The 14,478-nt window shown below is 41.0% G+C and overlaps 1 protein-coding gene across 3 annotated transcripts in view; it reads left to right on the top strand.

Moving 5' to 3' along the window:
* Positions 1-6,620: 6,620 nt before the first annotated feature.
* Dis3l (DIS3 like exosome 3'-5' exoribonuclease) overlaps positions 6,621-14,478 on the top strand; it is a 33,186-nt gene continuing 25,328 nt past the window's right edge. Inside the window, exons 1-2 of one of the 3 annotated variants that reach the window (XM_047541956.1) lie at positions 6,621-6,879; positions 8,225-8,378. In XM_047541956.1, coding sequence (XP_047397912.1) covers positions 6,741-6,879; positions 8,225-8,378 — 293 coding nt within the window. In that variant the 5' untranslated portion in view covers positions 6,621-6,740. Of the gene's footprint in view, positions 6,880-7,229; positions 7,415-8,224; positions 8,379-14,478 lie in introns of those variants that run through there. The other 2 variants (XM_047541957.1, XM_047541958.1) reach the window with 2 other exon arrangements.

Raw genomic sequence — 14,478 nt, 5'->3', positions numbered from 1 at the left:
CTCAGTCTCAACCTGCCAACTTGAAGGGAAATACCAAGTTCCAGAAAAGAACAGTTCAACAGACACCTTGATTTCAGCCTTGTGAGACCCTGAGCAGAAAATCTAATTCAGCTGTGCCCAGCCTGCTGACCTACAGACACGGGAAAATAAATGAGTAGTTTTAAACTACTGTTTGTGGTACTTTGTTTTGTATAGGAATTGAAGACAAGCAGATAAAGCATATTTGCTCTGACCTCACAGGTAAAAAAAAGTTAAGTATAAGTGCCATTTTAAACTTCGGTCCTCATTCTTCTTCCTCTAGAACCAGATACAGAAGCATAGTTTAATGTGACTTTCATTTTATGAAACAATAAAAGTTAAACTGAAAATTCTAATACCTTGTTTATGTTTATCCAAAATCTGGAAGTGTAGGATCATTCCTAAGTACTCTTGATTCTCTTTTCCATTTCTTCATAACCTTTCCATTATAGATTATATGGTTTTAGAATTCATAGACACAGAGGCACATACCTGTGATCCCAGCAACTCAGGAGGCTGAGGCAAGAGGATTGCAAGTTGAGGCCAGACTCAGCAACTCAGCAAGGTGCTAAGAAACTTAGCAAGACCCTGTCTCAAAATAAAAAATAAAAAGTGGCCTGGGGTTGTGACTCAGTGGTAGAGCACTCACGTAGCACTCAGGAGGCCCTGGGTTTAATCCTCAGCACCACATAAAAATGAAATAAAGGTGTATATACATATAAATTTTAAAGTGCTTGGAATGTGGCTCCAGTGGTTAAGCACCCCAGGTTTAAAAAAAAAAAAAATTCATAGTCTATCAATACAGACAATGGGATTCACTCTCCCAAATCCAAATAAATTCAATAACTAAATAACAAAGTAAACAGAAAAAAACTCCATGTAATATACTCATCCAATGTAATAACTGTTTATCATGACTAGTAACAATCCCACAAAATGGATGAAAATTTAATTTTAACAAATAACAAACTCAAAAAACTAAATCACAATAGTAATGTTTCTATTTTTGGATTGCAAAGAGCAATTCACATGACTGGATTTTTTTAGTCAGCTTTAAGACTTAAAGGATTTTCTTTTCTTTCCTGTATTAATCAATGAAGCTTACTTTTTAATTAATTTTGGAGTATCTGGAAATTTGGGCTCCTTGAATAAAGGTATTGTTAAAATACCAAGGTTTTTTTGTTTGCTTGTTTTTTGTCTCAAGTAATTGAAGGCATTTTAACAGTGAAAGGCCAAATTTTCACCACTCAGACATCAGCACAGAGAGGACTTCAGAGGAGCCACTTAAATAAAAAAAATTAAAAAAAAAAAAAAAAAAAAAAAAATCAATGAAACAGCGCCCTTTAGTGGTAGAAGGACAAAATTATCAGTAGGTTAACAGTACAGTCAAAATCTGCTGAGAAATACAATAGTAAGTGCAAAAATAATTTTCTCTTAAAAAAAGAATTAAGCAGAACGTTTTGGAGTAATCATTGCAAAGTGGATTAGGGGGAATCACAGGGTGTTTAGAATGCCAAAATAGAGCCATCTCATCTGCTGGGAAAAATGAAAATTAAGGATTAACAGCCTTTAACATATAGGAAATTAAATTATCCCTAATACAAAGTAGCAAAGTAATCTCAGCAGTCATTTTTTCTCCACTGACATGGAGCACAAATGAAAGCAAGCTGATTCTTTAGATAAGTGGAGTAATTTTAGGTATTTACATGACCCTTTAGAATCATTGATTCATTAATATCAATACCCAGTAACATCTGCCCTGCTGGCATATTTTATAGTTGAAATCACTAAGGGTCAGGGAAGTTAGGAGAGTTGATTCTTGAATACCATTGTTTCCAATTCTATATCCCTGTAACTGGGTTCATCCACAGTCCACCATATAGAATGTACCCTATCCTACGACGCTTGTCATTTACTAATTAAAAGGCGGCTCAGCTGACTCACTGCATGAACTCCACAGCCAAGACTGACTTTGCCATCCACCAAGACTGTGGCCTGGGAATCACTTCCATCCTTTTCTAGGTCGGTTTCCTTCTTGGAAGGTGTACTTGCTAAAGGTAGCTCATTCAAGGCATTGTTTCGAGGATTAAATGAGAAAATACAGCAAGTGCGTAGAGCAGTGCCTGATCCCTGGTAAAAGCCTGAAAAGCATTAGCTGTAATTATCTGGTACAGAATATGCTGACAAGCTCTTCAGAAACTTGAAAACTTTGGTTTCTTTTTAATGACTCTTAGTATGGTACAAGCTATCAAACAACAGTAATTACTAGAGGGGTAGACTTCAGATGGAAACAGAACTTCATTGTTTTTACTTATCATTCTTCAGAATTGTTCAAATGTGTTGCAATAAGCATGCAACTTTAAATCATTTGTAATTTTAATTTTTGTGATTTTAAATCAATCAATAAATATAGATTATTTTCAGGCTAGCATCTATAATCCCCTCAAGTACTTAGAACTCATCTTCTGGAATTTCTTTTATACATTTAACCTCCCTGTCCTCTGAGTCCTTTGTAAAAATGCCCCATGCTGCCTAGGTTAAGCTTTTGATGAGACCTTTTGATTATGAGCCAGTAGATAGATGCTGATGTCTGCACTCCCAGAGTGCATCTGCAAGACCGCACGTCAGTGCTACAAATTCCTCTGCAGTGTAAGCACACTGGTGCTCAGCCTGAAGATTGAAGTCATGCACCAGGGAAACCAAGCCACAGAGATTTCCATTAGCAGCAGAATGCTGAAAGCTGTCACAGCATTCTGGTGTCAGGCAATTGACTGTCCATCTACACTTGGATTGACAAGGAAAAGGGAAACTGAAGAGAGAAAGCAAGCTGCCAGGCATCCTGCCCAGTGTGGCATTGTAGCCCAGATCAAAACAGAACATGGCAGACCACTAATGTTCTCCTATCTACTAAAGGACCAAACCATTAGAACTGCTGTAGAAATCCTTGGGCAGCTTCACTAAGACACTTAATATCTAGTGAGGGGTTTCGAACAAACAGTGCTGCAACTCTTGGACAAGTTCCTTAGCTTCCTTTGTAAAGTGGGAGTGTATTAGGATAATGGTAGCTGCTATAACAAGAGTTTATTTCTCCCTTACAAGAATCCACTGAGGATGTCTCTGAATCCAGCAGAGCTCTCCTCTATATAGTCCTTTAAGAACTCCAGTTGGCTTGGAGAGAAAAATCTCTGTGATCTTTAACACCTGCTTCCAAGATCCCCTGGGCTTTGGCATTCAGCCAGTGGAACATGAAAGAAGAGCACACATGAGGGTTTTATGGGTCAACCCTAGAACTGGTGCTGTTACATTCTGCCAGCCAGAACCCAGTCATGTGGCCACACCTATCTACCTGCAAGAGAAATTAGCAAATGTGGGAAAGAAACACAGGGAAGAAAACATGGATTTGGTGAAAAGAGCAAGTCTCTGTCATGAAAAATCACATACTGAACTATTGTGGTAAGGATAAAAAGATGATGTAATGACAAATGCTTGGCATATTGGCTCATGGAAGTGGGGGTGTCCAGCGTAAAAAGAAGTGAGTGACAGAATGCTCGAGCAGAGACCAGATAGTGAACTGAGCTGGGGTATTCCCAACAACAAGGGATAAGGTGATTACAGAACAAATTGTCTCATTTAGGGGTAAGGGATTTGGGTAGAGGCACTCAAGTAGTCACTAGTGCTGTTCAAAGGGTTTCACCACTCTACCCTCAGACCTTGAAGTAGGAATGCACCTCTTGTCCCACCCATCCCCATTGCTGGTCATGTGACTAATTCTAACCACAGGAAGAAATGACACGCATTATTTCCACTTCTGGACCAAGCTTCTAATCATCCGTGTGAGGTTCTCTAGAGGGCTCCCTCCCCTTTGCCAATGACTAGCATCATTCCAGAGAAGGTTTACTTCATCAGCCTGGGTCCTGGACAAAGATAGCAGAGCTCTTGGCACCTAGGCAACATCTAGTTGTCTTAAGACACTGAGTTTTTTTAAGTTTTTAAAGTTTTTTAAGCATAAACTAGTTTATTCTGACTGATACAGGAATCTTTTTTCAGTCAAAACGTATCACATGACCTGTGAGACAAACCAACCAACTAACCAATCAAAAAGGCACACCTCCATTTTAGATGATCAGTTCTAAGAATTGCAGGATCATGCTTTTAAAAACAGTTTGCAGTCAGGCATATCTGTAATTCCAGTGACTCTGGAGGCTGATTCAGGAGGCTGAGGCAGGAGGATCACAAGTTAGAAGCCAGCCTTGGCAATTTGGTGAGGCCCTAAGCAACTTAGCCAGACGCTATCTCAAAATAAAATAAAATAAAATAAAAGGGCTGGGGATGTAGCTCAGTGATAAAGTGCCCCTAGGTTCAATTGCCAGTACAAAAAAGAAAAACATAACAGTTTGTACATTACTGCTACAATTCAAGCAAAAGAAATGCTTCATGAGCCTTAGGTTATTTAAAATATTGATGAATCCAACTCTCAGTAGACTCCCAGATGTATTCTATTCCTTAAAAAGTCATTTGTCCCAATCTGCAAATTAGTATCTAATCAAAGTCATCCCCCTCCCCATATAATGAAAAGTAAAATGGGAGAGTTTAGCCAGGTGCAGTGATGCACACCTGTACCAGCTATGTGGGAGGCTGAGACAGGAGGATCGTAAATTTTAGGTCAGCTGGGTAAATTAGGAAATCCTTGTCTCAAAATAAAAATATACAAAGGACTGAGGATGTTGTGTAGTGGTAGAACCCCCTGGGTTGTCCCCAGAATTGGAGGAAAAAAGAAAGCGTGTGCATGCAAGCACTTTGGAAAGAATTGTGAATAGCTGTCTGAAGCATTTTTGTGTAGCAAACAAATGTGACTGCTTGCTGTCCTCTGAGCTCTTTAGAACTGACCTCTTGACCTGGGGCCTCCTGCACTGTTCATCACCTTACAGGCCCTCCTTGCACTCTGTTATATTCCTGTTTGTGCAATTCCATCTTGGGTCTCACACTGCTGAGCATCTTGACACAGAGATACACTGAAGGACCATTTTTATATTTATTTTCATGGTACTGGATATTGTTCCAGGGCCTTGTGCTTGCTAAACAAGTGTTCCACCACTGAGCTACTTCCCCTGCTTTTTAAATTTTTTTAAGTCAGGGTCTGAGTTGCAGACTGGCCTTGAATTTTGCTCCTTCTGCCTCAAGCCTTCCTACTAACTGGGATTACAGGTGTGACCCACTGTGACCATAGCTATTTTTATGTGTTCCCTTAAAAGGAGAGATCCAATAGGGCACCCCCAATTCTGCTCACTTCAGCAGAAAAGGAGCCAGCTGGTTGAGCTATCTTAACTAGAGCTCACTAAATATATACACTATAAATTCCTTAGATGCAGAGTCTATGCTTTATTCATCTGTGAATAGTAGGTTAAGAACATGCTTTGGACTCAGCCAGATTCTGGCTTGAATGCCGATTCTATCACTTAATAACTGAGCCTGCCTCCGTTGTAAAATGTGGGTGTGAATGCCCACTGCTTTGATTTGGTATGTGGAGCTGCCTGTCCTGGCTCAAGTCTGTCAAGAAAGGAGTTCTGCCTGCTGTGGTGGCCCATGCCTGTAATCCCAGCAGCTAGGGATTCCGAAGCCAGCCTCAGCAATTTAGCAAGGCCCTAAGCAACTTAGCAAGATCTTGTGTTGAAATAAAATATAAGGAAAAAGGGCTGAGAGGGCTCAGTGGTTGGGTGCCCCTGGGTTCAATCCCCAATGCAAAAAAAGAAAAAGGAGTTCTATCCAGTCAAGGGCATGTGATCTCAGAAGAGATAGGGAATCTGTCAGAAGCTACATGTACAGCCACTGCGATTTTGTCAGTGGCAGTTTTAAGAATTCCTTTGCCAGAGAATGCCAGTGCTATAAAGTTGAGGTTGAACAGGGTTTACCCCCAAGATGGGGCTGGTTTTCATTTTATCTGCAGTTAGAATGTTTACATGCATTAAAATTCAAATAAGTACATTTTTAATAACAGGGGGGCGGGTCAGGCTAGCAGGGTTGCTGGTTTGTTTTCTGAACTTTTTAGAGGGCAGGGATAAAGAATAGAAAACTCTAGTAATTGCCAGGTATTTATATGGCAGCCCTATTCCCATATAGACCTAGATAGAAACATAGTATTAATAATCGTTTATAGTTCGACCAAACTTTTTTCATAGTACTTTTAAACAAGCTTTTCGTGGCACATTACTATAATCCCAGGGGCTTGGGAGTCTGAGGCAGGATCACGAGTTCAAAACCAGCCCTAAGCCACTCAGTGAGAGCCTGTCTCTAAATAAGATGCAAAAATGCCTGGGATATGGCTCAGTGGTTAATTGCCCCTGAGTTCAATCCCCGGTATCAAAACAAAACAAAAAAAACTTGCTTCCATATGGTGTCCTAATCACCCCGAAGTATTTTCGGTGCATTTTTGTCACCTGTCCCCAGGCCCAGGCACTTGCAGATTGGAAAGAAATTTAAGCTCAGGAGTGAGGGTTGGAGGGGACCTGGAGAATTCGCCCCGCGGGCCTCCGGCCTCAACCCCGGAGCACCGCCAGCCGTTAGGGCGGTTTCGTTGCCCGGAGCGTTCAGGCCCTGGCCGGTGGGCCGGGCCGGGCAGGGGACCGAAGGGCGGGCCCCAAGCCGCGGCCTCGCCTCAGCTACTTCCCGGCAGCTCCGGGCGGCCTCCCGGGACCCAGAGCTCCGCCGGGCTGGGCGCTGCCACCATGCTGCAGAAGCGGGAAAAGGTTCTACTTCTGAGGACCTTCCAGGGCCGGACACTGCGGATCGTGCGTGAGCACTACCTGCGGCCCAGCGTGCCCTGCAACAGCGCGCTCTGCCCGCAGCCCGCCGCCTGCCGCAACGGTGAGGGCCGGAGCCGGGGCGGGAGCCAGGGCCGGGAGCGCGGGCAGCCGGGGCCTGGAGAAGCCTGCAGAGTCAGGGCCTGGCGGGAACGGGGGTGGCCGCGCGCGAGCGAGGACTGCCGGGGCCGAGCGTCTGGGGGCGCGGCGCGAGGCGGCGAGGGCGCTGAGTCCAAGGCTCCGCGGCCTCCGCGCGCCTCCAGTATCACCTGCAGCCAGACTGCGGGCGGGAGCGGGCGGGAGCGGGCGGGAGCGGGCGGCCCTGGTCCTTGGTTCCTGGGACGCTCGCTACCGGACTTCCCGACTGCTTCCCCGTGTCTAATGGAAGAACCTGAGAGACCTGCGCCTCCTGGCCCAGAGGCCGGGTGGTTCGGGTTTTCAGAGGGGACCTGAGGGCGCAGGCTCACAGCCTGGGGGAAGGTTCCTGAGCACTTTCGCTCTGCGGTGGGAGGCTGCACGCGCCCTGCTGCCTCGCGCTGCTGCTGCTCGCTTGGCATTGCCTGCTCTGCTCCTGCAAATTTTCAGACCTGCCACCACGGGTACCTTGAACATGTATACAGTGGAGAACTTCTTCACTGCAGGATGTGTGAATTACCTAGGCCCCCGTTGTAGAGGAAGGTCATGTGAAAGTTGGATTGGAGACTGCTGCGGACCAGACTTACCCCTTGGTTTCCAAGTTGCAAGGGAGGCCCATTTAACAATGAGCGTTACTGTTCCTTCCCGCTAGTGGGAGATGAGCACCGTGGTCCTTTTCAGGGGATGTTTGGAATCCTGGGTTTATGGTTTGGGGCTCAGCTTGGTTACAGTTTCAGTTACAGCTTGGCTAAACAGCTCTCAAGCTGGGTGTAAAGCCTATCATTTCCAGTTGCTTGCTGTGAGCATCTTTTCTAATCCATTCTGTCTTTCTGAGACTTGACACTTCTGAGCATGTTTAGAAGCTTGAAACATAACCAACTAGGAATTGCTGGGTACATACAAGTGGTTAACATATAGTGCTCCATTTGAATGTGATTTCATGTCAATGAGGAGTTAACAGAAATATTCAGCTCGTGCTGAAAATGTACTTGTTTGCTTTTAAAATATCAGTCATCCTCTCCTGCGCTACTAGTAACACCATAAACCACATTGAGCTTGAATTTATCACAGCTTCATAAACAAAAAAAGAAGGTGCTGAGTTTCCCTGAACTTTGGGCTTCTACCAAAGTAGATTTGTCTTGTCTTTTTAAGAACTTTATGTTGGAATTAAGATCAGAAGTTATTTTGCACACTGGGGCACCATGACATTGAAATAGTTCTAAACCAGGTTTGAAAATGTTATCTAATCTCTTACATTTTGAATTATGTTTCAGAGGGGAAGCTCTTGTCTAGTGATGTGACTCATTATGTGATCCCAGACTGGAAAGTAGTTCAAGATTACCTTGAGATCCTTGAATTTCCAGAGTTGAAGGGAATTATTTTCATGCAAACGGCTTGTCAAGCTGTGCAGCATCAAAGAGGCCGGAGGTATCTGTTTTGCATTATTTATTTATTTATAGTGCAGATTTTTTTCTCTCCCTTTAGAAAAGGTTCCTTGTTGGAGCGGGAGGGGAAGAATTCATTACTTTGTCAGAAAGGACTTTTGAAACTAATTTGGTATTCTCTTTGCTAGTGAAGAATGCAGTAACATTATTTTAAATTTCTGCTTCAACACCTGGCCAAAAACTCTGACTGTAGATCAATAAACTGCAGTGTCCCCAGTATATAGGTATTTAAGATTCTAGTGTGAACTGACTTTTGGTTAACATTTTTATGGTAGCAGTGCTTTTTTTTTTCTGATAATATGTATTATTTAAGCTTCTTATTTATAGATAAATTGTTTCAGTAGCCTACATTCTTTTCTTGGGAAAAAGAATATTTTTAAATTTAAAACCTTTATTGTGAATGCAAATTGTACTTATAATGATTTTTTCCATGAAAGCAGAAATAACTTGTTTTATTTTTAGATTACTAGTGTAAATATCAGCCACAGTAATTGTAATTGCCAAACAAAAATTTCTAATTGAACCAGTCTAAAATACTTGCCTTGTACCTAAATGAAGAATAATTGTCCACCTTTTAAATGATACCCTAAAAATAGTTTTGCTTCATTTAATACTGAGAAAGATTTTATGATTTGAATCTTAGACTATATGGAAATAGCATATTAGAATTATATATCCAAACTCTTAACATCCCAAGCTATTTAATAAGTGGAAACTATGTGTTTATCCTTTTTTTTTTTTTTTAATGTAGTTTCTTCAGAACTTGGTACTAAAAGATGAAGTGTTTTTATTTGTATATGAAAATGATAAATTGTCCTTATGATACGCTCAGTTAAAAATGTACATTAACTAGACTGTGTACAGATTTTTTTCAGATAGAATATTTTAAAATGACTTGAAGTTGATTTTGCTCAGACACAAAGATATAGATGTTTACACACATCCAGATTTAAATGCTGCTTCAGGTGTCATATTTCAATTTCTACTACTAAAATCAATTTGTTATTATCGTTCAAATTGCTAACACACTGCAAGCCTTTTCAACTTCTGTTTTCTAAAATATTTTTAACATTAAGGATTGTTTTAAAAACCAATTCCTGGAACATTCAAAAGCAAAGAGTTGGAATTTAAATGTCTTTTCTCCTGAACATTTCAAAAGTAGTTAACTTGATGAAAAACTATTGGTTTTCCAGTGCTTTACTATGTCTCTCAATATACTAAATCTGAAAACAAAAGATAAGGTGTTATGAAATAAGTTTTTATGATAACACCTTTGAATAAGCCCTTTTTCTTTCTTTTTTTGTGGTACTGGGGATCAAATTCAGGTGTGCTGTACTGCTGAGCTACACCCCCACATTTTTTTTTTTAGACCTGGTCTTGCTTGTGCTGGCCTGAAGGCCTGGAACTTTTTAGATCCTCCTGCCTTTGTCTCCTGAGTGGCTGGGATTATGGGCAGGTTCCACCAGGCCCCTCTTTTTTTTTTTTTTTTTTTTTAATATTTTTTGTTGTCAATGGACTTTTATTTTATTTATTTATATGTGGTGCTGAGAATCGAACCCAGTGACTTACACATGCTAGGCAAGCGCTCTACCACTGGGCCACAAGTCCAGCCCGCACCAGGCCCCTCTTAATAAATACTTTTTGAGTTCCTAGTTCCAGGCCTTGGGGAATACAAAAAGAAGTCTTAGTTCCCCCTCATAGTAAACCTGTTTGTTTGTTGGGGTTAGTTGCAAAGAACAAGAAGGTAATTATGAAGGACCATAGCCACAGAGGGATAGTTAAATGTGAACTATCCAAAGTGCAAACGTGTAAGTGGGGTATGGGGTTAGATCAGAAAACCTCCAGGAGAAACAGGTTTGAAACTGGTCTTAAAAAGTCTATTAGTGGCTGGGTGCAATGGCCCACGCTTGTAATCCCCACAACTCTGGAGGTTGAGGCAGGAGCATCACAAGTTCAAAGCCAGGCTTAGCAACTTAGAGAGGCCCCAAGCAATTCAGCAAGACCTGGTCTCTAAATAAAATATTAAAAAGGGCTAGGGATGTGGCTCAGTGGTTAACGCCCCTGGATTCAATCCCTGTCCCCCAAAAAAGGTCTATTATGAACTGGGTGCAGTGGTGCACGCCTATAATCCCAGCAACTCAGGAGGCTGAGGCAGGACTACAAAATTGAGGCCAGGCTGGGCAACTTAACAAGACCCTGTTTCAAACGTAAAGTAAGAAGGGCTGGGGTTTATACTGGGTGCAGTGGCCCACAACTGTAATCTCAATGACTTGGGAGACTGAGGCAGGAGGATCTCAAGTTCAAAGCCAAGCTCAGCAAAAATGAGGCCCTATGCAACTCAGTGAGACCCAATCTCTAAATAAAAAATAAAAAGGGCTGGGGATATGGCTCAGTGGTCAAGTGAACCTGAGTTCAATCCTTGGTACCAAAAAAAAAAAAAAGAAGAAGAAGAAGAAGAAAAAGAAGGAGGGCTGGGGTTTGGCTCAGTGGTAGAATACTTGCCTCATATGAGGGAAGCACTGAATTCAACCTCCAGTACTGCCATTGAATTTATAAGATCTAGGAGACTCACTTTATTTAATTTGGCCTTCATAAGTGTTAAGTGTAAGTCATTTGGTTTTTTTTTACAACTAAATGGTGTACAACTTGATGTTTTGAAATATATATACATTGTAGAAGGTTAAATCAAGCTGATTAATATGTCCATTACCTTATATACTTAGCTTTTTTTGCATGGTGAGAATCAACTTTTTTTTTTCTTTCTTTCTTTTTTTTTTTTTTTTTTGTGGTGGGTGCGGTGCTGGTTAACCAGGAATTGAACTTAGGAGCAGTGGGCCACTGAGCCACATCCCCAGCCCTATTTTGTATTTTATTTAGAGACAGGGTCTCACTGAGTTGATTAGTACCTCACTTTTGCTGAGGCTGACTTTGAACTTGTGATCCTCCTGCCTCAGCCTCCCAAAACACTGGGATTACAGGTGTGCGGCACTGACTTTTTTACATTTAACCAAACTTGGCCTAGTAGAGGCTCTCTAGTGTTTTGTTTCATTTAATATTGGGAAATGTTTTGGTTTTCACTTCTTCCTTGGATATTTTTGAGATGCCAGTAAATAATTCCTTCTATCCAATATGCTCCGAGGAACATGATTGCCTGGGAAAGCTTTGTTGGTTGATGATACCTGGTGTGGCCTGGTGTCTTCTGTGAGGAAACCTTGCTTTCTTCTTTTCACTCCCTCCTGAATTCCTTCCATAGAGCTTCAGAGAATCTTAGCATTTCACACCTCTGTTTTTGGTGATATACAACATAAGATTGAAATCATATTACACTTGGTGGGGCGGGGGAGGGGGCAGGCTCTGTGAGGTCACATGATCCAACATCCTCTCTAGTATATCAGGGTTTCTCAACATGAGTTGTTTTTCTAAAAACCAAAAATGTTCCTGGATACCCATGTTAATATGTTCTTTTCTATATTTCATTGTATTCCTATTTAAATAGAAGTCTAGGGTATAGGTCCTCATATTTAAATACTTAATACAAACCCAAAACCACATCAGACCTTTAAAGTAAATGAACATAGTTTAAAATTAGAAAACTATAAACAAACATTATAGTAATTCTTTAGTATTCAAGGGAAATTGGTTCCAGGACCCCTGAGGATAGCAAAATCTGAGGATGCTCAAGTCCCTTATATGAAATGGCATGGTAATTTGCATATTACCTATGCACATCCTCCTTCATGTTTTAAATTAATTTCTAGATTACTTGAAATACCTAATATAACTGGGTATGGTAGTGCACACCTGTATTCCCAGCAACTTGGGAGACTGAAGCAGGAGAAATACCTAATATAAGATAAATGCTATGTAAACAGTTGTTATGTTATTTATGAAATAAGTTGAAGAAAAAACTCTACATTTTCAGTACAGTTGAAATTCTTTTTATCTGAATATTTTCCCCCTATGGATGAGGAACCCTTAGGTGTGGAACACAAGGATGCAGAAGGTCACCTATAATCTAATGTGGCAGATGACAATATGTTACTGAAATGAAATCATCAGTTGGGTTTAACAATAGAATGACATAACCTCTTATCTGATTCTATATGTAATGTGATTTTATATTTTGATTTTCATAATATCAATGCAGAGGATGCCTGTTCTTATAAGTATATTGTACAAAAGAGAGTGAATACTGTGAGGTACTGGGTTTGATCCTCAGCACCACATAAAAATAAATAAAATAAAGATCCATTGACAACTAAAATTTATTTTTTAAAAAATCAGTTTACCCTGTTTTCAGTGGTGTGTGCCTGTAGTTCCAGTACTCAGGAGGCTGAGGTAGGAGGATAACTTGAGTTCAGGAGTTTGACATCAGCCTGAGCCATATAGCAAGACCCCATCTCAGGAGGGGAAAAAAAAAAATCAACCTAAAAAAGGAAGTTTAGCTGGTTCCAGGAAATTTTCAAAATATTTAGATGATAGAGGTCTAGAAAAAAAATCCAAGCCAGTGCAAGGGAGCTAGGGTCTTTCTGCAAGACTGGGGTTTTTAAAACTAAAGATATTTTTATTGTACTTGACTGTCAAAATCACTGCTCTAATATCATTCTGGTCAAACTTGTTCAAGGCCCCGTGATGCTCTGTGCTGACTCCACACGGATATTCATCTAATTCTATCATAAGCACCACAAACTCTGACTAGCAGAAAATATGACTATATTGTATGTATGCACTATTAAATTATAACTATAAGCCCACACATCTAAAAGAAAACTGATTGTCATGCTCAGAGTGACTTGCAGTTTGTTTCTTGCTTTTCCCATTAGTATTCCTGTGCTATTTGTTCATTTGTTTTAAATGGCTGATAGGTAGCTGACAAATGGAAGCATGTACTAAAAGTCTAAGAAAAATATATGGGAGTGCAACCTAAAATTTGGAAAAGTCATTAGGTTAGATGTTTTTCTAAATATTTGGAAGGGCTGGGCCCAGTGGTGCATGCCCATAATCCCAGCAGATGAGGAGGCTGAGGCAGGAGGATCGCGAATTCAAGGGTCAGCCTCAGCAAAAGCGAGGTACTAAGCAACTCAGAGAGAACCTGCTCTAAATAAAATACAAAAAAGGGCTGAGGATGTGGCTCAGTGGTTAAATGCCCCTGGGTTCAATCCCCAGTACCATAAATAAATAAATAACTCATATATATTATATATGTGTGTATATATCATATATATATATATATATATATATTTTTTTTTTTTTTTTTTTTTTTTTTTTTTGGAAAGATTGTCATTACTCTGATTTGGTGGTCACACCTGGGTCTTGCTTGTGGCATATCATTATTTGGCCAGGACTAAATTTGGGAATCCTGGGCCTAGAGTGAAGGTGACATATATATATGAAGCCTACTAAGAGGGTACCCGGGTTCTGAAAATACCAGAGTTTATTCAGAAACATTATTATCCTGGACTTGGATGGCCATGTCACTTAAGCTGTGAATTCGTTGGTTGGTTTGGGAGATAAGCCTCTGCTGTGACCTAAGAAGCTGGTGTGGAGCCGCCACCAGCCGCCTTCAGCACCCACCACGCCTCCCCTTGGCCCTCATCTAGCCGGCCCCCATTTGTCTTTCAGGCCTCAGGGGTCACCTATTTGAGGAAGCCTCCCTCATCTCCTTTATGTCTCTTTATCCTGAAATGAGTGGTTCTGTTTTGGTTTTGCCAAGTAGTATCCCTATTTTTCAATTATATTTTTGTGGTAAAATGTACATAAAATTTAGCATTTTAACCATGACCATTTTCACCATTCATAAGTGTACAGTTTCATGGCATTAACTACATTGGCATTGTTATGCAGGCTTCCCCACCATGTCCAGAACCTCTTAAGTACTTGTCTTTTTTTTTGGTACTGGGAATTAAACCAGTGGTGCTTTACCGCTGAGCCATATCCCCAACCCTTTTTAGTTTAATTTTGAGATAAGGTCTTGCTAAGTTGCTGAGGATCTTGCTAAGGTTGACCTGGAACCTGGGATCCTCCTGCCTTAGCCTCCTGAATTGCTGGGATGACAGGTATATACCCCCCACATCCAGTAAGTA

Source organism: Sciurus carolinensis, chromosome 2, assembly GCF_902686445.1.
Source record: "Sciurus carolinensis chromosome 2, mSciCar1.2, whole genome shotgun sequence".
NCBI classification, from domain to species: domain Eukaryota; kingdom Metazoa; phylum Chordata; class Mammalia; order Rodentia; family Sciuridae; genus Sciurus; species Sciurus carolinensis.
Note: the sequence above shows the minus strand (reverse complement) of the source record. Positions and strands in the feature narration are given on the sequence as shown.